This window comes from Megalopta genalis, chromosome 1 (assembly GCF_051020955.1).
Source record: "Megalopta genalis isolate 19385.01 chromosome 1, iyMegGena1_principal, whole genome shotgun sequence".
Taxonomy (NCBI): domain Eukaryota; kingdom Metazoa; phylum Arthropoda; class Insecta; order Hymenoptera; family Halictidae; genus Megalopta; species Megalopta genalis.
The window spans coordinates 43530744-43556208 of NC_135013.1; the positions used below are offsets into that span (position 1 = coordinate 43530744).

The window sequence follows — 25465 nt, forward strand, 5'->3', positions numbered from 1 at the left end:
GCTTTACATTATTGGAGTAAAATATTTATTTCATGCTTTAGCTGTGGATTAGCAAATTAAAATAGTTTATTTACTGAAATGTTATGTCCTATTTGAAATACTATGTTATTTGACTTGTAAAGAATCTATTATTTAAAATAATATTTCACATATTTTCTCCATAAATATTACCCAGCACTGATTGGGAGACGATCATTGGTATTTAGGAATGATTGATACTTCAATGATGAAAGATAAACGCACGTGAATAGATGTTACTTGTGGAATAACTTGACACCACGGAAATATGATGAGATGAGAGAGATAGAGAAAGGGGGGGAAGCTAAATAAGTGAAAGTGATGAAGATGTACTTGCATATGATCGACCATCGTTCAATTTAATCTTGAATCCGATATCTTTATTGCTTCGTTGTACTAAGTGAGTTATGAGATTACATACTCGTAGAAATTCGTAATCTATTAAATTCCTGGCAGTTCATGCATGATTCTAGATTAGACCGTGATAAAATTTCTATGATGTAAGATTACATCATCAGTTATGAAAATAATATATTGCATAATTCATGTTACGAAATATTTCTGTCTTTCTCTGTATGGGTAACATGAATCAGCTTGTTAGTGTTACAACTATTACAATGCTGGCAAGTGGTGTCTAATCAAATTTTTCAAGATAATGATTCCACATTACTATAATGTACGCTACTGTCCAAGTATGCAGACAATCGTTACGATTAAATAAGATAATAATAATATAATATTTTTGATGAGATAATAATATAAATAAGTTTTATGGAATAATAATATAACATTTTTGATGAAATAATAATATAAATATTCCTTAATGAACATAATATCAATTAATAATTTTCAATGCTACTGCCTAAATTGCTTTTTACTGATGTTCCCACAGTTGTTTCTCAAACCTTGAACGTTTAGCTTCTATTTAGCTTTGATTCGTCACGTAATTGCTAATCTGATGTTTATCATTTTAATCTAGTGTAAATCTGTTTAAATTGACACAAATATTGAACTCGCAAATATCTTCGTCAAATACACGGTGACGAGAGTAAGTTATCTATTGCTATATCGTTCTTCTCGACTTATCTATTAATAAACATCGCTTGTATTGATTGATTACAAGTATTTATACAAGTATTATATCTAACTGTTATACAGGGTATTTCATAATTATATTAATACCCGGAAAGGGGTGATTCCTAAGGTCATTTGATGTAACTTTTTTCTTAGCGAAAATGTAATCCGCGGCTTTGTTTACGAGTTATTAACGAAAAACACTGACCAATGAGAAGCGTGCTCGGCCGGCGCTAGGTGGTCGAGCCAATGAGCAGAACTAGGTTTCGACCGCTGCTTGGTTCGGCCGCTTACCGCCAGCCGTGCTTGCCTCTCATTGGTCAGTGCTTTTCGTTAATAACTCGTAAACAAAACCACGGATTTCATTTTCGCTAGGGGAAAAATTACTTCAATTTCTCAGAAATCACCCCCTTCCAGATGTTAACATAATTACGGGACACATTGTATGTACCTATATATCTGTTAAATATACATATAATTTGAAACTTTAATGTATATTGATGCATTATAAAATGAGTAACTGCTATTTCTGATATTTGTGATATCGCTATAATTATGATACAATTAAAATTATTTTATGACAATTAGACCGCGGATCTTATGCATTAATGACAAACATGACTAGATCGAATGAAAAACGTTAGAAGCATTTAAAGAATTTAAAAATACTACTGTGCTTCGTTTAACTGATCAAGATGATTAGAAAAGAAAATACAGTAAATTCTCCCTTATTGACACTCAGAAGTGTGCACAAAACTGGACAATTTGGGAAGAGAAGACACGATTATTCGAGCTTTGCATCTCGTTTTTATAGTTGTTGACAATTGGTAATTATAAAACCGAGCCGCAAGGATCGAATAATTATACCTCCTCTTTTCAAATTGTCCATTTTTGTGTACAAGCTAAGCGTCAATTAGGGAGAATTTACTGTAGCTGCCTGTATAGCCCTTGTGCCTTACAATTAATGCATACAATTTTTATTCTGCATAAAATTCCGCAGTCTAATAATAACACAGCAGTACGATAAATTGTAGTTTTAAATAACCACTTTGTAGAACTCCGATATCTGAGCTGTTGATCTCTTTTTATATAAAAAATAATCTTTAGAACATTATTATTTACCATACATTCACAATTATCAATACTCATTTACATTCTACTTGTACTTATTTGCATATTTTATTCGTAATTTAAAGGAAAAGCGAGTATAATTTATGTGATGCATAGAAATATTAATAATTAGGTGTACAGTGTTTTGTTAAAACGAAAAACCGCTTCCGGGTGTGAAAACAAGCGCGTGTGACTGGTCGTGTTGTTGGTAACAAGGAAACTCGATGCGAGTGCGAAAATGTATTATGATAGCTCGTATAATTAAACGCTTGCGCATCGCGTCCATTATGCACTATACGAACATTTTGATCATTGCTACTCCTACGCCCGGAATTCGTCAAACTGACGGATCACTAATTTTTTAATTTACGATTATTGAAATTATAAAGATACATTTATGAGTTATTTATTCAATGTATGTGTCAGTTGTGGCAAATATTACAATAACGCTCGTTAAAAATCAGAATAAATGTCCTATTGTTACTTTTAGAAACTAATATAAAACAGCTGTGCTTCTAGCGATCCGTAAATCTAGTGTCAAACAACAGTCAACAACAGCCTATTAAACATTGTTTACCGTTAGAACATTTAATTAGTCTTTCTTCAGTCGTTATAGGTTTTTTGAACGTATACAGGATAAGTCATTTAACTTGTTTACCTTAATATTTCTTGCGACCTACATGATGTACAAAACGATGTTTCGGATAAAAGTTGTTTGATATAAAGGAGAACATTGACGGCAGCAATCATTTTTTTTTTGCTATTTTCCTTTTTTATCAAAATATGACATTGATTTAAAGTGTTTTTTCCACATCAATTCATTTCTTCTATTTTAATTTTCATAATTAACATTTTCTTAAATGTTGTATCGGAGAGTTTGCTACTTTTTGGTAGATTGACCATCAACGCATAAATGTCTGTATTAAAAAAATATCATCAGCAAAGAAGTGGAAATTGAACTGATTCCGAAATGTATCCGTATAAATATATTTTCACAGAATTTCATAAAAACGAAAACAATCAACAATTATTCGCATTATTATTCTTATTTATTATTATTTTTTTGTGTTATTATTGCAAAATCCGCAGTTCAATGATTACATACTTCGTCAAACCTTCTATTTCTCTTAAGTAATGAATGTAATTGGAACATTTAACATTTATTTGCTCTTAATAATGCGTTTATCTCAAGTAATACATATCTCAAATGTAAACACGAATGACAAGACATACAGTAGAGCCTCTGTTATCTGAAAGTTTATTTTTGTAATATCCTGATAGCGAAACATTCTATTATCTAAAAATTTAATTCAAGTTCTCTAGTAAGCGATAATGTAACCAAATAATACAATAACTAGATAATAGAACGATTCGATATCAGAATATTATAAAAATACGTGTAGGGGAGTCATACATGAGAGAGTTTTGACTGTAGTTGCAGTTGTTCGTTCGGTCGACAGAATTACATGAAAATAATATTCCAGTATTTTATTTCACGCACGGTAATTGAAACATTCATTTTAATTAAGTATATTTCAGGTTCATATTGTAAAATATATATTTTAAATACTTATTATATATTTGTAAAATCAGTAAATTATTTCATCTTGTATTTCATTTAATACAGGAATAAATGACAATTTCAAATGAATCATATGTAATACAATTAAGAGAAACGGTATTTATGATATTCGTATTTTTGTTAGTTGAAATATTGTTACCCAGGTTTGTTTACAAATGGCTCGATATTGCCGACGCTAGAATAAAAATAACCTAAAGGGGCAACGAACCCAGCGATAGGTAACGAGCCTGTGGCTGCCAGAAGATCGCCGGGAGCATAAGCGCGCAAACTTGGCGCACACGGTAATAAAGAATCAATCGTTATTAATTCAGCAGGACGAATCCGAGAGCCTTGCGGAATGATTTATGGCGTATCACCCAGGCCCGTGAGGCTCATCGCGGCTAAAAGAAAAACGCGCTTAGGGATTAGGTTGGTCAGGGTAGAATCGGTGTCGAGCGAAGGACGGGGAGTGGGCGTGTGCTACGCAACCCTAGGAGGTTTCCATCATTGCTTCAAGTACTTTTAACTGATTCTCGATTGTGTTCCCACCGCGCCGGTGGAACTCTTTGTGCGATGGCACATTGACGCAGTCATCTGGCCGAGCGTACACATCAGGGGCGAGCCACGCGGACGAGTGTTGGTACACCACAAAAGAGAGACGCAGCCCCCGTTGGCCCCTGGCATCGATTGTCGGATGGGAAACAACTGGTCAGAGAAACGTGGAACCGGCTAACCGTATGATTCTTCTGAAGGGGACTTTCCGCGATTGATCGCCTCGCGAACACATTCATTTCGTGGCCGACGACCCTGTTGCCGGCGCCACCATCGGAGGCACTCCATGACAATTTTATCGAGTATTAATGAAGGAAAACTTGTGCCGCTTGTTTTCGCCTTCCCTTCGTTCGGTTTCCATGTCTCTTCATCGATCTACCTGCGGCATTCGATCGAGTTTCGTGGTGTCGTTCATCTTGCGGAATGGTCGCACTGCCTGCCGCGTCCGAGGGTTGCCTCCGACGAATAACGGTGGCTCTCACTGTTACAACTAGACTGCGAATTTTATGCATTTATGGCAAAATTGGGCAGTTCAAAAGTTAAAGAAACTCTCAAACGAATTTTCAGAAACGATTACAGAAAGAATCAACTTGCTATTTCTTGGAATTGATGCAGGCAATTTTTGTTTCGCATAAAAATCCGCACGAAAAGAAATCAAATTCGTCATTTTGCAAACAAAATTAATCCTTTTTCAGGTCAAACTAGATCATATCTTGGTCAATTTTTAAATTCAGTATGAATTTATACAGGGTGCTTCGCTTAAAACCGGCCACCTCAATATCTCCTCCAATAGTAGTGTTACAAAAAATATTGTATTTTTTTTATTGCATCGTGTAGCTAACATTAAAATACATTCAGACATGTATAATGACTTAATTTTGAAATTATGCTATTTATACATAAATCAACAGCTATTACCCCACGGAAACTACGAAAACAACGACCTTGAAAAAATAACTTTATGCATCGTAATTCCTTGTATAATATTTTTTGTAACATCGCTATTGAAAGGGATACTGAGGTGGTCAGTTTTAAGCGGAATAAAATTTCATTGCGAAATCAATCGCGAACAATCAATCTTCATGAATCCCGAACAAATATTTATGGAATGTTATCATTATTATTACAAAATCGTCTTTTATTCAATTTTTGAATTCAATATGAATCTATACTATATTTGGTACGAAATAATAGAAATACCATGACAGATAATTAATCTTCATTTAATCTCGAACAATTATTTATGGAACGTTATTACTAAACTTTCTTTTGTCCGCCACCGCGTTCTGGCATGATGCAACATGCAACCACCAAGATTCACAGATAAACCCAGCCCGTAGAAGTATGTACGTACTCGCGCATTCAACGCGAGTTTTGTTTCTTAAGGCGAGCTGGCAAGGCAATAAAGCAATCTTTTTTCTGGAAAATGGAACTTTCTGGCCATTAACCCTACCCAACGTCGTGCGTGCAACAATGGGCCGGGTTTGCTCGCTTCCACAGCGACGCGCTTCGATGATGTATCGCATCCCGGAACCCCGTTAGTCCTTTTCTCGATAGTTGGACGCATCATTAATCCCAGCCGCGCGTGGACCGACGCGCCGCGACGCACAGTTGGGGTCTGAGCCCTGGAAATCTGGCATAAATTTATAATTTAGCACCGTTTTTTTTTTTGGCAAATTAACTTATGATCGAAGTATACTAATACGAAACAATAATAAAGAGGATAGAAGTAATCAAATTCGTCTTTATTAACACGTTCGCTATCATGTGTTACGATTTTCTATTTCACGTAAATCAGATTAATGTTGTGAATATAATTATTTAAAATTTACGACATTTTTATCGTATTTCATAAGAGGATGCGATGTATTTAATACGATAAATGTAATAAATATAACTATGTGCGCTAGTGACGCTGGTAGCGAACGTGTTAATATAGACGTTCTTATAATATAACACTGTTCATAAAATTATTACTTATAACGTTCGTAAATATAAATATTTATATTATAATTACAGTTTAAAAATACAATGAATTTCGTTTGCAAATATTATGATTTCTCACGTTATCTCGTTTTGTGATATGTTAGTCATTTTTACAATTATTTTCAATCTTGGAACTATGAAAAGTATTCTATTTTATGTTTTATGGTATTGAAATAAAATATATTTTAATTTATATTTAAAATTATCAAAATAAACTGTTTTATTTTACGCTTTACATTATTGAAATAAAATATTTATTTCATGCTTTAGCTGAGGATTAGCAAATTAAAATAGTTATACTATATAATAGTTTACTAAAATGTTATGTCCTATTTGAAATACTATGTTATTTGACTTGTGAAGAATCTATTATTTAAAATAATATTTCACATATTTTCTCCATAAATATTACCCAGCACTGATTGGAAGACGATCATTGGTATTTGGTGGACGTTCATATAATATAACACTATTCATAAAATTATTACTTATAACGTTCGTAAATATAAATATTTATATTATAATTACAGAAGTTTATTATGTTACGCTTCATCTGATGAAGTCAAATCCTCGGATGAACTAATTCCTTTAGAAAAGCTAGAATTTATTGGGAACTCGGAATGCACTAATTTCTTTTTTCGATTATAACAACACTGTATTGCATTTGCACAGAATATGTGGATACTGTGTGTATATAATTTGTAAGTACACGAAAACATTGGAACATCTTGATCGAGATTCTTTATAATGTCGCGACGCACGCTGGCTGCGCAGCACATTGTATTTAAATATTACAAGATATAATTTCAAATACCACGATATGTAATCCTTCACTTACCACTAGACGAACAAGCCATATTAATGGCTAAATATAATATATAAATATACTTATTGGACCATCTATTTTTTCACTCGATAACTGAACTCGATAGCAATGACCAAGTTCGAACTGAAATGACTGTGAATTTATTCTTTCAATATCATTATTTTTTTGCTGATTCTACAAGAGCATATATCCTTGACTATAATTTACTGACGGATAATCATGAATTCTTGAATTTTTATATCTCGATTTCTTGCCATGTTTTCGGGGCTCCGACCCCACTGTGCAACGCGACGCGCTCCTCCGACTAACGAATCGCACATGCGTGGGCGGCTGCGACGAAATTTCAGATTTCGTGCATCGACCGGCTGCCGATGCCCATTCTAATTCTCGTTTCCGGCGACTCTTGACCTGAAAACATACGGCTCATTATTCCGACCAAACGTGCCGTGCAATCCCCGGAATTCCGTCTGGTCTTCTATTTCGCTTTCTGATTTTCATTAAAGTATCATCCTTCCGAGAATCGTCGGCTTTTGTACTACGCCGATGATGATACAAGCCACTTGGAGGCAGGCCTGGACACATTTCGTTTGAAATAAACGATAATTAATTGAAACAATCAGATTACTGCAAATTCTTTATTAGTTTTATTTCGCAGATAATATGGAAGACTAACTTTATTTTATTTTCGATTCTCAAGTACATTATTTTCAAATAATTCTTTATTTCAATTTGTTGTATTATTTGAGCGACTAATTGAAATAAAAAATTATTTGAAAAGATAATGTACTTGAGAATCTAAGATAAAATAAAGTTTGTCTTCCATATTATCTGCGAAATAAAACTAACAAAGAATTTGCAGTAATCTGATTGTTTCAATCAATTTTCGTTTATTTCAAACGAGAGAAATAATTTATTTTAATTACTCACTCAAATAATACAACAAAATAATAAAAAAAATAAAATACAACAAATTATTTAATAAATTATTATTATTGAATAAATCGACACTGAAATTAATGTCAATTAATAAGAATTCTGGAATTAATTGTTTGAAATTAACGAATTAAGGAGATTGCCTTGAGCATAGTGGTATAATTAATATATCTAAGAATTACGAAGCTACACTCGGATTATATGATTAATTCGTAATATATTAGAATATTTATACTTATCAATTTATATTTTTGTTGTTCATTTTTTGTATATATCGGAAGAAATAACGCAGCTAACTACGTCTACGTATAACTCATATCTCTTACTTCAAACTTTAGCAACAATATGTTATAATTTACAAGAAATTGTTTGAAAACTAAAAGTGAGATTTAAATTGGCACAAAACATTGAATGATATTTCATGTGATTAAGTATTTCACGAAATCTGGTGTGAATGCGTTGCAAATAACAGACAGTTCCAGATAGAAAGAGAAATCAAGTCATCTGTGATTCTTCTAATTGCATTAACTGCATTTACTTTATATTCAAACGCAAACGTCATTTACATATTACACGTATTTATAGCGTCGCTTCACATTCCTAGATTATCTGATCGATTTTTTCGTAGCACAATATTCTCTCGGTTTTACCACATCGACCGAATACAGCATCACAGGGGTCTCGGATTGAAACTATAACTCCAAATATGGTCCTTAAACATTCTACGAGATCGTCACGGCTTCTTGCACGGATACCAGCGCAGCATTCAGCATGATAAACAGATGGTTTCGCAATTAACGTGTCCAACCAGTCTGCTTACATACACCGTCATGTTATCTGGGACAAATGTAATCCACCGATTCTGTGTACATATATGCCCGCGATATTGTAAATCTCAACATGCAGAGAACTTTTTGAGTCAAGCGATTCCACCAGTAAAAAGTTTACACCGACCGACAATCTTATTCTCGAATTACAATAATTATCTATGTCTTTTGAATAGTTATCAAAAACAGATATAATGGTTTACAAGAATTAAAATGACGTGCACATTTGGGACTCGATTCGAATGGCTCGTAGATAGAACTTCAGAAATCGTTAGATGCCTAAATTTTGTTCTCAATAGGTTAAGCAAATATGTAAATATTATCACTATATTTACCGAAAGCCAACTAACAGGACTTTCAATGTTCCAGTAACATGTAAACGAAGCTGGATCCATTTTATTTTAATTAATAATTTCAGGAACAGTTATCATATGATATTGATCCAAACAATTTGTAATTGCGTTCGAACAATTTCCTCTAAAATTTTAAACCGTTGATCTCCAATTTTGAAATGACTATTAAACAGTTGCCGGTACATAAAACGTTAAATTATGCAATATACTTTTTAATATAAAAGAACATTTTCCAGAAGAAATTGTCGAAAATATTTTTGTTACAACCTGTCCCGGTCTTTTCTAATCAATAGTAAACAAAATATAAAAGTTCACAGGACTCTAAAAATTCCTACAATACCAAAGTCGTTTAATTAATGAAACTGGAACTAGAAAGTTAAACTTGACCATAGGAAATATTAGTTTAACATTTTCACTTTCTAATAATCCCAGTAAAACATGTATTTCTAAACGTAATTAAAGCGTTATCACTAAACGTACCGAGGTCTAATTGTGATTGATACCTATATGTGTACCCGAATAAAGGTTATAAGATTGAATTTATTTCAATTTTCACCATTTTTACAACAGTGTATCCCTAAATGAAAAAATATATTCCAAAATCTCCAGTGGAATTAGCTTTGTAGTTTCAGTAATTATAAAATGAAAAATGTGAAATCAGTTTTGATCGGTGGAGGTACGTTTTGTGTTAATGCTCGTAACTAGACTGCGGATCTTTATGTATTTATGGTGCGCTGGAATCTCAATATCTCGAACTTCGAGAGAAGGAAACAAATCTTCGAGTTGTAGAAGTTTCGGTTTATCGTGCTTTCGAGTAACAGAAGTTAAAAACGAAAATTCGACTTCATACAGGCTCTCCATCACGATTTATTTTCCAACTTGTGACGGTATAAAGACAGATACATTTAAGCCTGCGAAGTTTAAACTCAGGAAGGAATAAATAATTGTTGATCGTAGAACTGTTGATCCTCTTGAAGCGATTGTAGAGGTAAACTCTGTCTTGGAGAGGTAAAACACATCATTTCACATGTGATAAATGGTTCGAGATAAATAATAACGAGTCAGACTCGCGATGACGGTCTTATACATAATCTACTAAATATGAATGTTATTCGTGTGTTCTAAAACGAAACAAAATGTAATTCTCCTGTTATCAACATTTAGGAATCAAAGTAAATGAAATTATTCGCGAGATCGATAACGTATGCAAACTTATTTATCGATAATTAGGAGACAACGAGGCTATCTTTTAATTGTGTAAAAGAAAAATAAGAATATCATGCTTTCTCACTGTCAGTCTGTCTATTATCAGGTTATTTATAAAGTAATAAAGTTATTTATACGTAATACCAATATAACCATCCTGTGTACTTTGCGATATAATTTATCAGAAGTCATACACACACACAAGAAACAAAAATTGTCTCTTTCTGTTTGAGACATTATTACTCACAAAGAACTATGTACTTATCAACATAGCTGTGAAAGAAATCGTAGTGAGAAAGGCTCCGCATGCATGAAATCTAAAAAATGTATTATTTAAAGTTTCGTTATATGATCAGATAAAAAAGTTGAAAAATAAATACCCAATTGCCATTTTTTCAAAAATTTTTGTATGCTTTTCTAAACTAGCCATTTTATCATCTCAAAAATATTGAAATCGTTTTGTCCAGTTTTCGAAAAGTTATTCCATTTAAAAAAATATCCACACATATTTATCCACGACTGTGTGTGCGCGCGCGTGTGTGTTGGTATATTAAAAAAATGCAAATATTTAGAAATGTTATAAACGAATTTTATACGAATAATTTTCATGTAAACAAATTTAATGCAAATGTAAATTTAAATTCAATATTGTTTTATGCAATCACATTAATTAAGAAAATAATGTTAAACCAGATTTTCACTTTGACTATTGTGGTCGTATGCATTGAACAAAATTTTGTTTATACACAGACCGCAAACATATACGACAAGACGTTATCTACAGGTATTTCAACGTATTTGGTTTAACCATTTTTTTAAAAAGAGGGGTGTATTTTAAAAACTATAAATTTTTAAAAAAATTTTGGCACAGTCTTGTATGTGTCAGTTCTATTGGATGCATTTTTGCTTAAATTTTTTCAATATCATTTATTGTTCTTATGGTATTTCTCGATAAAAAAAATTTAAGTTTTTTCAAACCGACAAGTGACACACAAAAATATGATTCTTATGTGCAAGGTTTTATAATTTTTGGATTTTACGGGTTGAAAAACTTTCCTCGTAAGGTAGGTTTCATTAGGAATTTGAACTTGTGGGGAAGAAGATGTGACTATATTGTTTTTGCTTAGGTTAGCACTTGGTCGGTTATTGAGTTATCATATGATAGATGTCGCGAATATATGCCTACAAATGGCGGCCTCACTTGATTTGGGAGAGAATATTTCTGTGGCTGTAAGGAAAAACGCTGCAAGTCACAATTTCAAAAAATTTCAGTTAATGCATAAATTGATACACATATTGAGCACATAGTATTTACATAAGCGTTAGTGTTCAAAACTTTAAGCGACAATATATTTAAGCAACCACAGATTTGAGGACGTCACACAAACTTCGCTTAAGAAAAATAAAGAAACGCTATTTACTAGTTCGAATACTTTTTATTTTAGACCTTCACCCTCGGATGTCTGCAAATTAAATTTCTTTCTTTTTCCTGCTTGTACAGGAAGCGTCCCATAAAAGTAACCGTTACCAACTAACTTATGTCTAGTTATTCTTACTTAAGCTAGTTTCTTTAGTCGGCTTGTTGATCTTTGGTCGACGCGTATCGCTACAAACATATAACGGGAGGCACTGATAGCTCCCGATGTGCCATCCAGATATAACTAGATTAAATGAATTTAATACTAGTTTTTAAGTTTACGCGCTCTTCGAGATCGGTGGAGAAGTTTCGACGATCGGTCGTTCCGATCCAGTCATGCTTAGATGTTACACGAAATGAACGGTGATTTACAAAAGAAAATCTCGCGTCAGTTATTTTTACACGTTCTAGTAATCCGGATAAATAAATTTCCCAGAAACACTACGTGAAATACAATAAGACCAATAAGAACCATCGCCGCGATAAGATGTGTTTATCAGCCTGTGTTCGCATATATACAAATTTGTCAAGTTACACCAGCTACCAATAAGTTATAGGTGAGTTTTGCAAATTTTCTCGCGTTTTCCTATTACCCGGATGCAGTTCTTCTGTTTTCAGAATCAGGAAACCATTGATGACCTAAGAAATTCCGTAATTGAAATCACGATGTCTTCCTCAAACGTTGCAGTTGCAAAGGCACCATACCCCTTAAAGAATGAGCTGGCTGTTTTCACAGATGCAGTGGAAGGAATTCCACTTTCAGATTATATAAGAGCCATTGGCGAACTAGTCGGCCCCCGTAATATCCTATCGGCAGGATTCGGTTCAGACAAAACAGTACGATTATATGTCAGCACAGAAGAAATTGCAGACAAACTCGTCAGCTTTTATCAACACATAAAGATACGCTCACACACTCTTCTACTTCAACCCCTGATTTCGAAATTGGCATCGATGCTATTATTAAACGTCAATCCCATTATTCCGCAGGAACTAATCCTAAAAAGATTGTCGGAAATGAACATCACATTTTTGAACGATGACATCCGTCCTCCAGCGATCATAAATATGCCAGGTTACTCCCACATTCGCAGTTTTAATAGACGAGTCTGCATGCCATTCGATGATGTAAATAAACTAGGGAAAAGTATTGAGATTAGCTTTGAAGGCAGGTTACATTCGATAAAGATATCAATAGAAACACAGATCCACGTGCTAGGCCCTCTCACTAAATGCAATCAATATATTGCGAGCATCAAGGGCTCATTGAACCAACTTTATGCAATGAAGGAAATATAGTATCTGGAGCGGCATCTACTAGTCGTGTAAAATTGACCTCATCGGAAGACGTACCAGACTTGTTCTGATCATCATTCTGACAAGATTAAATTCTTTGAGACGTAACAAGCTGCTTCGAAATTGAAAGTGACAGAAATCGAATGGAAAATGTAGCTAGAGACCTAGTTGTAGAGACGGAGAAATCTCCATCTTTAACCGATATGGATGTCTGGGTAGAAGAAATACAACAAATGTGGAAGACCAAGCATGCCCGCGTGTTTCCTATAGATGGTGATGGTTTCATGAAGTTCCTTAAGGACGGCTTCGGCAGAGGAAATTTAGTAGCCATAGCTCTAAAATCTACAAATGACATATTAGCTCTTACTAAAATGATGAATGCCGCGATTAAAGTAAGACGCATCATCGAAGCGTCTACTACTTTTTTGTACGTCTACTCTTTTAAAGTGCGGTAAATGTAACTCAAGGGAATTATTGCAAAGAATTGTAAAGAATTATTGCAAAGAATTGTAAAGAATTATTGCAAAGAATATACTTACAAGGGAAGCATCAGACATAAAAAAAAAATATTTTTTCGTGAATCCAGATTGAAAATCATTTGAGTCATGTTCGGGCGTTTGTGTGAATGGGCACTATTTATAAAAATATTTAATGTTCAAATTTCGTTGGACCGAATGTTGTGTACATATATCAAAAACAAGAAACGATTACTTCTACGATGTCGGACTTGCTATGTGGTTAACGCATCATCCCATAAATTTGGAAGATCGTGGATTCGATTATTTTCTATAGTTGAATTTTTTTTTCGATATTTTTATACAACATTCGGCCCGATGAAAGTTAAACATTTAATGTCTTTATAAATAATATCCATTCACACAATCACTCGAACATGACTCACATGATTATCAGTATGTATTTACAAAAAAAATTTTTATAGAAATCGATGACTTGAAGACTGACAACTCCTTGTCAGATCAATTTGAAACTTGGCAAAGTGATACGTCTATATGTATAACAAATGTATATATAATTTTAGTTGCAAACATTGAGTCAGTTGTGATAAAATTAGGTGTAAAATTTTTAAGAGCCACGTAGTCAACAAAAGTGTTCGTACACCCTTTACAACACAATAACTTTTTCAAAACTGAACTAAATGAGTTGAATTTTTTTTAGGTAATAGAAGTATTAGTCTACTAGACATTAACTAAAAACTTTTTTCTTAATTTTGCTATTACTTGGAATGAAAAGAAAAAATTAAAAACCCTTGTTTTTTAACTTTCTTGTGTGAGCCTATAACGAAAATCTAAAAAAATGCCTTTCATAGATCTCGGTAACTTATATGCATGCTGAAAATTTGATCAAAATCGGTTAACCCAGAGACGAGGTACAGGCGTTGAAAGATTTAAAAAATTTCGGATTTCTTACAGTTACTGGTCAAAATCGTGATAAAACTGTGATTTTTGCGATCTTCAATTTGTTGTAACTCATAATAATGTGAACCGATTTCGATGAAATTTTCAGTATGCATATAAGTTACCGAGATCTAAAACAGGCATTTTCTAAATTTTCGTTATAGGCTCAGATAAAAAGTTAAAAAACGAGAGATTTTTATTTTTTTGTCACTCCAAGTAATAGCAAAATTAAAAAAGAAAGCATTTCAATCATCGTCTAGTAGACTAGTACCTCTATCATCTAAAAAAAATTCAAGTCATTTAGATCAGTTCTAAAATAGTTATTGCGTTTTAAAAGATCTACGAATACTTTTGTGCGCCATTGTACATATTCGGATAGTAAGGGTAACCCCCTTAATAACAGTTGTGACGTAGTGACAAACGTTGCTGACTAGAGACTTTTTATCCGGAGTTTGATCCTAATATGAGAATATCTTTTTGTTTTTTTTTTCGCAAAAGCAATTATACTCCAGTACAATGTAATTATGTTTTAAATTGTAAGTTAATTGTCTGAATATTTTTTTATTTTAGACGTTCAATCTCTAACGTCTATAGCCCAATTTATTCTCTTTTCTCTGATGTGTTGGGTGTATTTTTAGATCCTCATAGACACGGCTTCAGATAATTTTCTTTAGACAAAGATAAAATCATCTATGTGACACCAAGATGAACATAATGTAGATGCATATTTTCAGTACGCATATAAATCACTAGGATCTAGAAAATGCATTTTTCAAATTTTCGTTATGAGCTCAGATAAAAAAGTTATAAAACAGGAGTTCTTTATTTTTACTGTTATTCCAAGTAATAGCAAAATTAAAACAAAAGTATTACAGTCATTGTCTAGTAGACTAGTCAGACTATTATTTTTAAAAAATTCTAGTCATTTAGTTTAAAATAATGTGTTGTCATATAGAAAATTCGTCTTTGCTTCAGTCAAACTATTTGAAGCCGTGTCTATAATTTATACCACCAAAGTTTAATATCACCTTATCGTAACCAGGGGGGCTCGACTCTTAGTAAATTTTAGGGGCACTGTTTTGACTGCCATCTGAACTAGTTGTAAACTTGAACGAACTAAAATTCAATATGGCGATTTAGAAGTGGTAATTCAGATTCTGGATTCTAGAACCAAAATGTGCCAAGCAGTGCGATCGCGCTGTTCAGATTTTGTGTCGAAAAGTCCTATTTGACACATCGCATATCTGCTTTCTTTAATGTAAATAATACAACTAATACATTTTGTATTTCATTATTATCTTCTCAATCATTTTTATTGAACAAAACTTGAAACATTTATAAACTTATAGTACGCATATTAACACATTGTTGACCGGCAATTTTACAATGTTTGGGCATAAGAACACGAGATAACTCGTGACTGGTCATCAATGTGTTAATAAAAGCGCTATCGCGCTTGACATAACCCCTGGGACTTACATAACCTAATTTCGAAAAAATGTACTTAATACATTATAACACAGGGGAAAGTAAAATAATCAAAGTTAAAAACTAATATGAGAAAAAAATGTTTTATTTTTTATTTTATAGTGGTATACAGCAGAAAATTTATTTCTAATGGAGTATATACGTACATGTTAAACGTCTGTAAATCATTAAACTGATTTATCCACTCCGATGTTTTTGTTGCTCCTGGCTGCGACGTCCTCGCTGCTACGTTGTTGATGATAGGATGGATTAATCTAAAAGAATCTAAAACAAAAATATATGTACTTTAAATACTGTGTGTGTTCAGCTTATGTCCAGTATATCTGTCCGCTGCAGTTCGCTAGTTCGCTTGCGGTCAACTTGGTTTCACTTAGAATGGCGGGAATGGCGGTGCGTCGACACATGGTTTACCACAGTCCACCAAATGCGCATGCGAGTGGGCAGCCATATTGAATTTTAGTTCGTCCAAGTTTGCAGCTAGCTCAGATAGAAGTCAAAAAAGTTTCTTCAATTTTCCTTATAGAATCAACGCCCCCTGACCTTAGCTAGGCACTATCCTTATGGTCCGTGATAATACCCGTGACACGTATCGTCATGAACATGTATCGATAGGCGCTGATAGCTCCCGACGTGCCACCTAGATGTAACTAGATTAAGTGAATTTCACACTAGTCCTAGGTTAGTTAGTTTTTAATAGTGTTTTCATTTGCCGGCATTATCGTATCGAGTAATAGATAGGGATAGTCGACTTCCCCAATTGTGATGCGCCTACGCCGACACGACACGACGCAACGCAATACGTAGATCAGCTTAGTTCGCCTCTTAGTAGGGGTGGTAGGTTTATGGACGATATCGGGGAGTGTGCGCGGGGGATGCCGGTATGATGGCGCCATATGTACACACTGTCACCGAGATCGATGACGGAGTTTCAACGACCGGTCATTCGAGTGTTATTCCTCCATGTGCTTAGTAATCTGATCGTGCATACTAATCTATCGAGTTACACAAAGTGCCAAAAAGTTATAGGTGGGTTTGGCAAATTTTCTCGCGTTTTCCTATTTTTCGGATACAGTTCTTCTGTTTTCAGAGTCAGTGAATCATGCGTGGCCCAAAACAATTCGAAACTGATATCTCAGTGCTTCCCTCAAACGCATACAACGATCCAAACTCAGAACAGTTAGGTTCCCTAAGGGATGAGCTGGCTGTTGAAATAGATGCAATAGAAGGAATAACAATTTTTGATTACGTAAAAGCCGTTGGCGATCTAGTCCATCCCATTAATATTAATTCGGCAGGATTATTGTCGGACAGGACGGTACGGATATATTTGAGCGCAGAAGAAATAGTAGACGAACTCATCCTCCTTCATGAGCATGTAAAAATAGGCACTCACACTCTTCTACTCCGTCGTGCTATTTGAGGACAATACCTTTCTTTCGCCGAAACGAATCATAAATAAATGGTTCGACGAAATGAACATCAAACGTTCCAATGACGATGTCCAATCACAACTAAGTCAGGTACCGTCCGAATTCACAGTTTTAATAGACGTGCCATTCGACGATGTAAATAAACCAGGGGGAAGTATTAAGATTAACTATGAAAACTTGTTAAACACGATATTTGTATCAACAGAAAAAGAATAAGGGCCTCGTCAAGAGAGTATTGTCAAATACTGCAAATTTACCTGGATCAACAAGGAGTTATTAAATAAAATCTCATCGAGAACATTCTGTGATTTCGTTAACTGTGTCCTCAAATAACACTATTCCCAATTAATAATTCCTAATAACAATATTCCTAATTAACATAACCTTATCAAGTAGGGCTCTAGACCTGTTACCAACCTCCACCTAATCTGTAAACGAAGAAGATTTGTCACTCTTGTCAGGATACTGATAAAATTAAATTCTCTGAAACACTACAATCTGCTTCGATATTAAAATTGTTAAAATAATTAATAAAAATGTAATGTGATTACTAAAATTCTGAAATATACAAACAAAAAACAACCTTCTGTTTGTTTTTTATGATAATTATCTACCTATTATCATGTTCCATATTTGAGTATCCTGAAATAATGACCGTTAAGATCATGAGTACACTGGATTGTACCATGATTATGTTTACAATTGCAAAGGTGTGATTTCTGAGGTCATTTGAAGTAACTTTTTTCTTAGTGAAAATGCAATCCGGGGCATTATTTACGAGTTATTGACGAAAAACACCGACCAATGAGAGGCGAACTCAGCTGGCGCAAGGCGACCGAGCCAACGATCGGTCGGAGGCCAGTTCTGTTGATTAGCTCGGCCGCTTAGCACTAGACGAGCTCGCTTGTCATTGGGCAGTGTTTTCCGTTAATAACTCGTAAACAAAGCCGCGAATTGCATTTTCGCTAAGGAAAGAGTTATTTCAAATGACATCAGGAATCATCCTTTTCCGGGTGTTAACATAATTATGGGACACCACGTATTAAACATGATTAACGAAGTAATCAGCATAATCAATAGATGTCATAATTAGTACCACATTTCAACAGTTAACAGGTTCAATGTTTAACAGATAGAAAAGAACATTTTCGAGAAAAAACGTTACAACCTTCTGTATCAATAATAGTAAACAAAATATAAAAGTTTGACACGTTAAATATCGAATATCGGCTCTAAAAATTCCTGCGACAGTAAAGCCACTTAATTAATAAAACTCAAACCAGAAAGTTATAATTGACCATAGGAAATATTAGCTTAATATTTTAATTTTTTAATAATTCTAGTAACACACAGTTTGTTTTATATTTTACAGTAAATATGTATTTCAAAACATAATTAAAGTGTTATCACTAAACATACCGAGGTCTAAAGGTGACTGGTACCTGTGTGTACCCGTATAAGGATTATAAGATTGAATTTATTTAAATTTTTACAATTTTTACAATGTGTGTCTAAATGAGGAAATATATTCCAAAATTTCCAGTAGAAGCAGCTTAGTAATTTCAGTTATTATAAAATGGAAAATGTGAAATCGGTCATCTGACCAGCAATGGTACGTTTCGTGTTAAAGTTCATAACTAGACCGTGGATCTTTATGTATTTATGATACACTGGAATCTCGATATCTCGAACTTCAAGAGAAGGGAACAAATCTTCGAGTTATGGAGGTTTCGGTTTATCGTGCTTTCGAGTAAGAGAGGTTAAAATTGAATTGTCAGATTATTTATAAAGTAATAAAGTTATTGATACGTGATTACAAGAAACAAAAATTGTTTCTTTCTGTTCCGGAAATTATTAATCACAAAAAACTGCTTACCAACATAGCTGTGAAAAAAATCGCAGTGCAAAGAGTTCGGCATGCATGAAATCTAAAGAATGCATTATTTAAAGTTTCGTTACATGATCAGATAAAAAACTTCAAACCTAAATACTCAATTACCATTTTTGCAAACATGTCTGTGTGCCTTTTTAAATTAACCATTTTATCATCTCAAAAATATTCAAATCGTTTTGTTCAGTTTTAGAAAAGTTATTTCGTTTTAAAAAATGTTCACACATATTTATCCACGATTGCATGCGCGCGCGTGTATTGGTATATTAAAAAATTCAAATGTTATAAACGAATTTTATATAAATAATTTTCATGTAAACAAATTAAATGCAAATGTAAATTTAACTTAAGTAATGCTTTATGCAATTGTATTAATTAAAAAATAATGCTAAACTAGATTTTCACTTTAATAATTATGGTCGTATATATTGAACAAAATGTTTATACAAGGGAGTCATGCGTGACCGAGGATCCGTTTTTGTTGTTGAGAAATGTAAGAGTTTTGTTGGTTGTGGACGAGCCGACGTTTGTTTCATCGTCGGGACCCACAGGAAGGTTACTTGTGGACGAGCCGACATTTGTTTCACCACCGGGACCCACAATGAAGGAGGATGTAGACAAGTCGGCGTTTGTTTTACCAACGGGACCCACAGATAGGTAACTTGCAGACTAGCTGACGTTTGTTTCACTGTCGAGACCTATAAGGGAAGGAAAGGTGAGATTAAAGAACCGTAGATGAGCCGACGTTTGTTTCACCACCGGGACTCAAAATAAAAGAAGGATGTGGTCGAACCGGAGTTTGTTTCACCACCGGAACCCACAAGAAGGTAACTTGTAGATTGAGTTTGTTTCACCGCTGGGATCTACAAGTGGTTGTAAGGTATGGGAATTGTTAGTTAACCTCGTAACTTATTAAGTTTGTGCACTTCGAGCGGCAAAAGTGCAATGTGGTGAACTTTGATACTAGCAATTGGAATCAATGAAAGAATGTGAATTGAAAAAATTGAATTAACTCGATATACTAAGACCTAAGTATAGTATATTACCCAAATTAATTAAGAAGTTACAAGTGTTAGATGTGAAGTGATTTCGCAGAGTCTAAGTACTGCGCTCTCGGCTTTGATACACTCAGAAATGCGGAGGAGATCAAAATAAACGGCTTAAGCGCGATTATACCCGATACACACGCTGTGTGTGTGTGTGTGTGTGTGTGTGTGTGTGTGTGTGTGTGTGTGTGTGTGTGTGTGTGTGTGTGTGTGTGGTATTGATTCTAGAATACTGCCCGATGAGGAACGAAATCATACCTCTTTTATACGGTCAAAATCGGCCCAAATATGACGGCGGAGGTGTGTGTATGTGGTCCAAATATCTACTTTCCCGGAATTGTTGTATAACCAGTTGCAGTGGTTCGAAAAAGGGCGACTGTTTTCCCCAATGAAAGACCCTTTAACACGTACATGACTAGGTAAAAGGTTAAGGGTCACGAAAGGGGTGATTAGAAAAAAAAGGGGTTATTTTTCCAAGCGTTCCAGTAATTCGATTGTGCATACTGATCTATCAACCTAGGATGACTCAAATAGAGCTCTAGACCTGTCACCATTCTCCACCTATTCTGAAGACGAAAAAGATTTGTCATTCTTGTCAAAATACTGACACAATTAAATTCTCTGAAACGCAACGAGCTGCTTCGATATTAAAACTGGCAAAAAACTGATAAAAAAGGAATATCATAATTAAAGTTCTGAAATATATAAACAAAAAACAACCTTCTGCTTGCTTTTTTATGATATTTATCTACTGTGACGTGGCCTCTATTCCGCGAGTCCCTGAACGCGGGCAGAAGCAACTCCGGGATTCTAAGACCTTTAGGCCAGGCTACGCACGGCCGTACGTGCGTGCTCCACCCGGCACAAAGTGCGATTTCCGGAAAATTCGGCATGGAGCATGATCAAGTTTAGACAGGCATCAGAAGGGTGCCACGCGAAACGCGAGATATTTCTTCGTAAGTAATTCGGAAACTGATCCACGCGAGATAGATCGACGCGACAAGGATCCAAGGGTTCGAACACGGAGGGAATAGCGGAGGGTAACCTATGCGGTCAGACGGATTTCGCGGGAGTAATTACCACACGAGAATTGGCTCTGAATTATTCTTTAATCGGATCAAACGTTTACAAATCGGGCAGCTGCGTGGCTGCAATCCAGAGCCCGCGCTCTTTACAATTCTTTGCGAAAGGTGTTCGTTCGTGGCGCGCAGTTATCGGAATTCTTTTTCCGCGACAGTGCGGTAATTATAGATTTCGTCACGTGACGATAATCGCTAAAATGCAGATGGTCGGCGCGATTACAATTTGACTTATCGAGTCCGCTCGCGGTACAAACCGTGATTCGGCGTGTTCGCACGCGATGACGCAAAATGCACGAGAACACGGTAGCAACCGACTAGAGATCGGCTTGCACCCGCCGACACTGCAAGGATTCCTGAGATCTTCGAAACAACAAGTCTGAATTTCCTCTAATGGTCGCGAAACGTACAGGAATCCCCAAGCTGACCAAAAAGGTTAGATATCGGCCATCGCTACGCTTCTTCTTGCTACGCAAAGTCCACGAGGAAATCTTCCGGCCGGGACAGAAACAACGCAAAACTCCGTCAAATGCCCCCCCCCCCCCCGAGAAGGGCCTAATTCGTTTCTCGTCCGAGCCACCACGTGAATATCGACGAAGGATCACTAAATGCGACTCACCATTTTACATTGCCCCAAGCCCGGGTCTCGTCGGGACGTCTGCAAGTCTTTCCGGAGCCTGTAACCATGTTCCCTCGGGTTCGTACTATCACACTCACTATATTTTTTTCATGTTTTCTTTCTGTGAGGAATCACCTGGTGCACGCTTGTACATACTTTCAGGGACACCCTGTATTTTTCAGCAGGATATTGCCGCAGCACACACTGCACATACAAAGTGTGACCAAAAATGACTAGCAACGTCACATCATTGAAAATTGCTGTGGATATCTTAACACGTTCCCTGCTGCGTGGGGCGTATACGCCCCACGCTGAACTTTCCGTTCAAGCCATTTGGTATTATCATTGTAAAATGAAGAATTTTTTAAAAATTCATTATGCAGTCAAAACATCTTAATACTATTGCTGATGCCCTCATTTAATCGTGGGGCGTATACGCCCCACGCGGCGTGATGGGCAATTTTTCTTTACTGTAACTTGTTTTAACTGCATTTCTCTTATTCCGATCAGTCATTTATTCGCGTGTCGTTGACACAATACTTACTGCTTCACTGAAGCTGGGATTGATTTATAGTTCTATAGTACTGTAAAAGTTGTAACATTCTGCGATAGTTGTGTGGATAAACCACACTTATGTTTGCCATGTTTTAACAAAGTTCATCGTAACATCCCTTTGTAATCGCATACAAACTTGAATTTAACTAAAATGTTATATTTTAAACTAATATAGGCATGATAAAAAAAATTATATGTGAGGATGCAACTCGCTTGGCATAATAATGATCAGCCAGGTATTTGTTAAAGTAATTCCTAGAAAAATAAATTTATTGGTTTGCTGTGTTATGCATGTTAAACTATACAACTTTTCCTTGATAATTATGATTTTTGCACTATTTTAATTATTGTAAAGCATACGCCAGAAACAAAATAATACAAATGTAAAGCGTGGGGCGCATACGCCCCACGCGGCTTGAACGGAAAGTCTTCAAAAAACGGTCTGGCAAGGAACGTGTTAACCGAGCTGTATATGCAAACTGCGGACTATTCTGAAACATTGCCGAATGAGAAAATATATTCTAGCTGAATAGGAGCAATTAGGGCAAAAAACTATTGAAAGGTTCATAAATCATTGGCAAATAAATTTAAAGGAGGAGCCACAAAATATTAACCATTAAATATCATTCGTTGATTTATTACTATACATCATTTTTAATCAAATGTATTATCATTTTGTCGCACTATATTTCGATAAAAATTCTTTCTTCTTTTCAAATAAAATTGTTAGACTCGCGGAATTCAATAACCATTTCATTTGTGTATTTGTACTTATTTTTAACGTGTACTATCTTTTGGTCGCGTACTGTAAGCTAGTTTTTTGTAGCAGTGTTTTCATTTGCCGGCATCATAGGGCGTCCCTCGTGACCGCACTACCCCTCCCCTCGTCCACACAAACACACACTAGTCTACAAACCAAAGTGGGGTAATGGAAGGGATTGTCGACTTCCCCAACTGTCTTTTTACTACACGACACTTTTCCACCACTTCGGTGTTCGCCTTTTAGTAGAAGTGGGAGATTTGTGAACAATTTCGGGGAATGTCCGCGAAGGATGCCGCCATATGTACACACTACCTCCGGAGTTTCGGTGGTATTTCTCCACGTGTTCCACTAATCCGATTGTGCATACTAATTTATTGAGTTACACAAAGTGCCAAAAAGTTATAGGTGAGTTTTGCAAATTTTCTCACGTTTTCCTATTATCCGGATACAGTTCTGTTTTCACAGTCAGGGAACCATGGGTGATCCAATAGATTCCGATTCCTTAATGCTTTCGTCAAACACATTCAACGCAAATATTGCTGGAAACTCAGAAGACTTAAATTCTCTAACGGATGTGCAGGCTATTGTCATAGATGCAGTAGAAGAAATAACGCTTACAGATTACATTGAAGCCATTAGCGAACTAGTCGGTCGCTATAATATTCTACTGGCAGGATTTCGTGGAGACAAAACAATAGGGGTATATCTCAAGACAGAAGCCTTAGCAACTAAACTCGTCGTCTCTCAGCATTCTCTACAGGTAGGCTTACACAATATTGTACTCCGACCTCTAAATGGGAAAGTGGTACCAATTCTATTCTTATGCGTCCATCCCAGTATTCCGCAAGCACTAATCCTAGAAAAATTGTCCGATATGAATGTCAAATATTTCAACGACGACCTCCAATGTTTAACAGTCTCAGATAGAGAAGGTTACACCCATATTCGCAATTTTACTAGACGAGTCTACGTGTTATACAAGGATATAGATGAACTAACGGGTACTATTGAGATTTACTATAATGACCAGTCGCACATGATAAATGTAGTACTCGAAAGATCAGTCTGAGAGAGCCTCGTCAAGAGAATATTGTCATATACTGTAAATTTACTTGGAGCAACAAGGAGTTATCGAACAAATCTCATCGAGAACATTCTGCAATTTCGTTAATTGTGTCCTCAAATATCACTATTCCCAATTAATAAAATATATCACCACCTTATCAAGTAGTGCTCTGGACCTATCACTATTCTTCACGTAATCTAAAGATAAAGAAGATTCGTCACTCTTGTAAGAATACTGTCAAAATTAAATTCTATGAAACGCGGGCTGCTTCGATATTGCAATTGTTAAAAAATTGATAAAAATGTAATATGATTACTAAAGTTATAAAATATATAAACAAAAAACAACACTTTCTGTTTGTTTCTTTATGATAATCTTGTACCTATTATCCGTGTTCCATATTTGGGTACTAATTCCGTATTTAGTGCACTTTACCATTTTTTAAGGTTAATCTAATATTGACAATTGTTTATAGCGTTAGAAAGGGTGTAGCCGGTTGGTGGGATCAAAACTACCCTTAAGCAGATTTAAACGGCTGATGTGATTCGATAGATCATAAATCTCTATTTAAGTACATGCAAAAATTTTGAAAAAATATATCACATCTCATGGCTGTTAGTGTACATTTTTGAGAATTTATTCTGCTTTTTAAGTTGATAATCCTTGTAATACAAAATAAAAAATGCCTAAAAATGCAGATTTCTTATAGAGATAGTTTAGCATACATACCATATTTTTATAGCAACAACATATTATCAAAATAGTGGCTACAGAATTTTTTTAAATATTCAAATATGGTGCGCCTTAGTTAAAGAAAAATATAAACCAAATCTTTGACGTTTTTCATGTGAAGGAGCAATTTATGTTGAAATTATTTTTTTCATTTTTTATTCCATAAAGACATTAGGTGATATCAAAATTTTACGAAGATAGACAATATACATGTGTAAAAAA

At 34.9% G+C, this 25465-nt stretch overlaps 1 protein-coding gene and 1 long non-coding RNA gene across 10 annotated transcripts in view; both read left to right on the forward strand.

Moving 5' to 3' along the window:
• Nucleotides 1-25465, forward strand: part of Frl (formin-like protein) — a 161986-nt gene that overhangs the window by 53726 nt on the left and 82795 nt on the right. For 3 of the 8 annotated variants that reach the window (XM_033477333.2, XM_033477647.2, XM_033477948.2), the window contains exons 1-2: nucleotides 23660-23850; nucleotides 23911-24205. The exons of 3 other annotated variants lie outside the window; for them this stretch is intronic. In XM_033477333.2, coding sequence (XP_033333224.2) covers nucleotides 23921-24205 — 285 coding nt within the window. In that variant the 5' untranslated portion in view covers nucleotides 23660-23850; nucleotides 23911-23920. Of the gene's footprint in view, nucleotides 1-23659; nucleotides 23851-23896; nucleotides 24206-25465 lie in introns of those variants that run through there. 2 more of the 8 variants (XM_033477409.2, XM_033477731.2) reach the window with 2 other exon arrangements.
• Nucleotides 16281-18074, forward strand: LOC143262843 (uncharacterized). 2 transcript variants are annotated; one of them, XR_013036506.1, is made up of 2 exons: nucleotides 16281-17088; nucleotides 17135-18074. It is a non-coding gene; the product is annotated as an uncharacterized LOC143262843 (long non-coding RNA). The 2 variants fall into 2 exon arrangements; XR_013036512.1 differs by having other exon boundaries at nucleotides 17150-18074.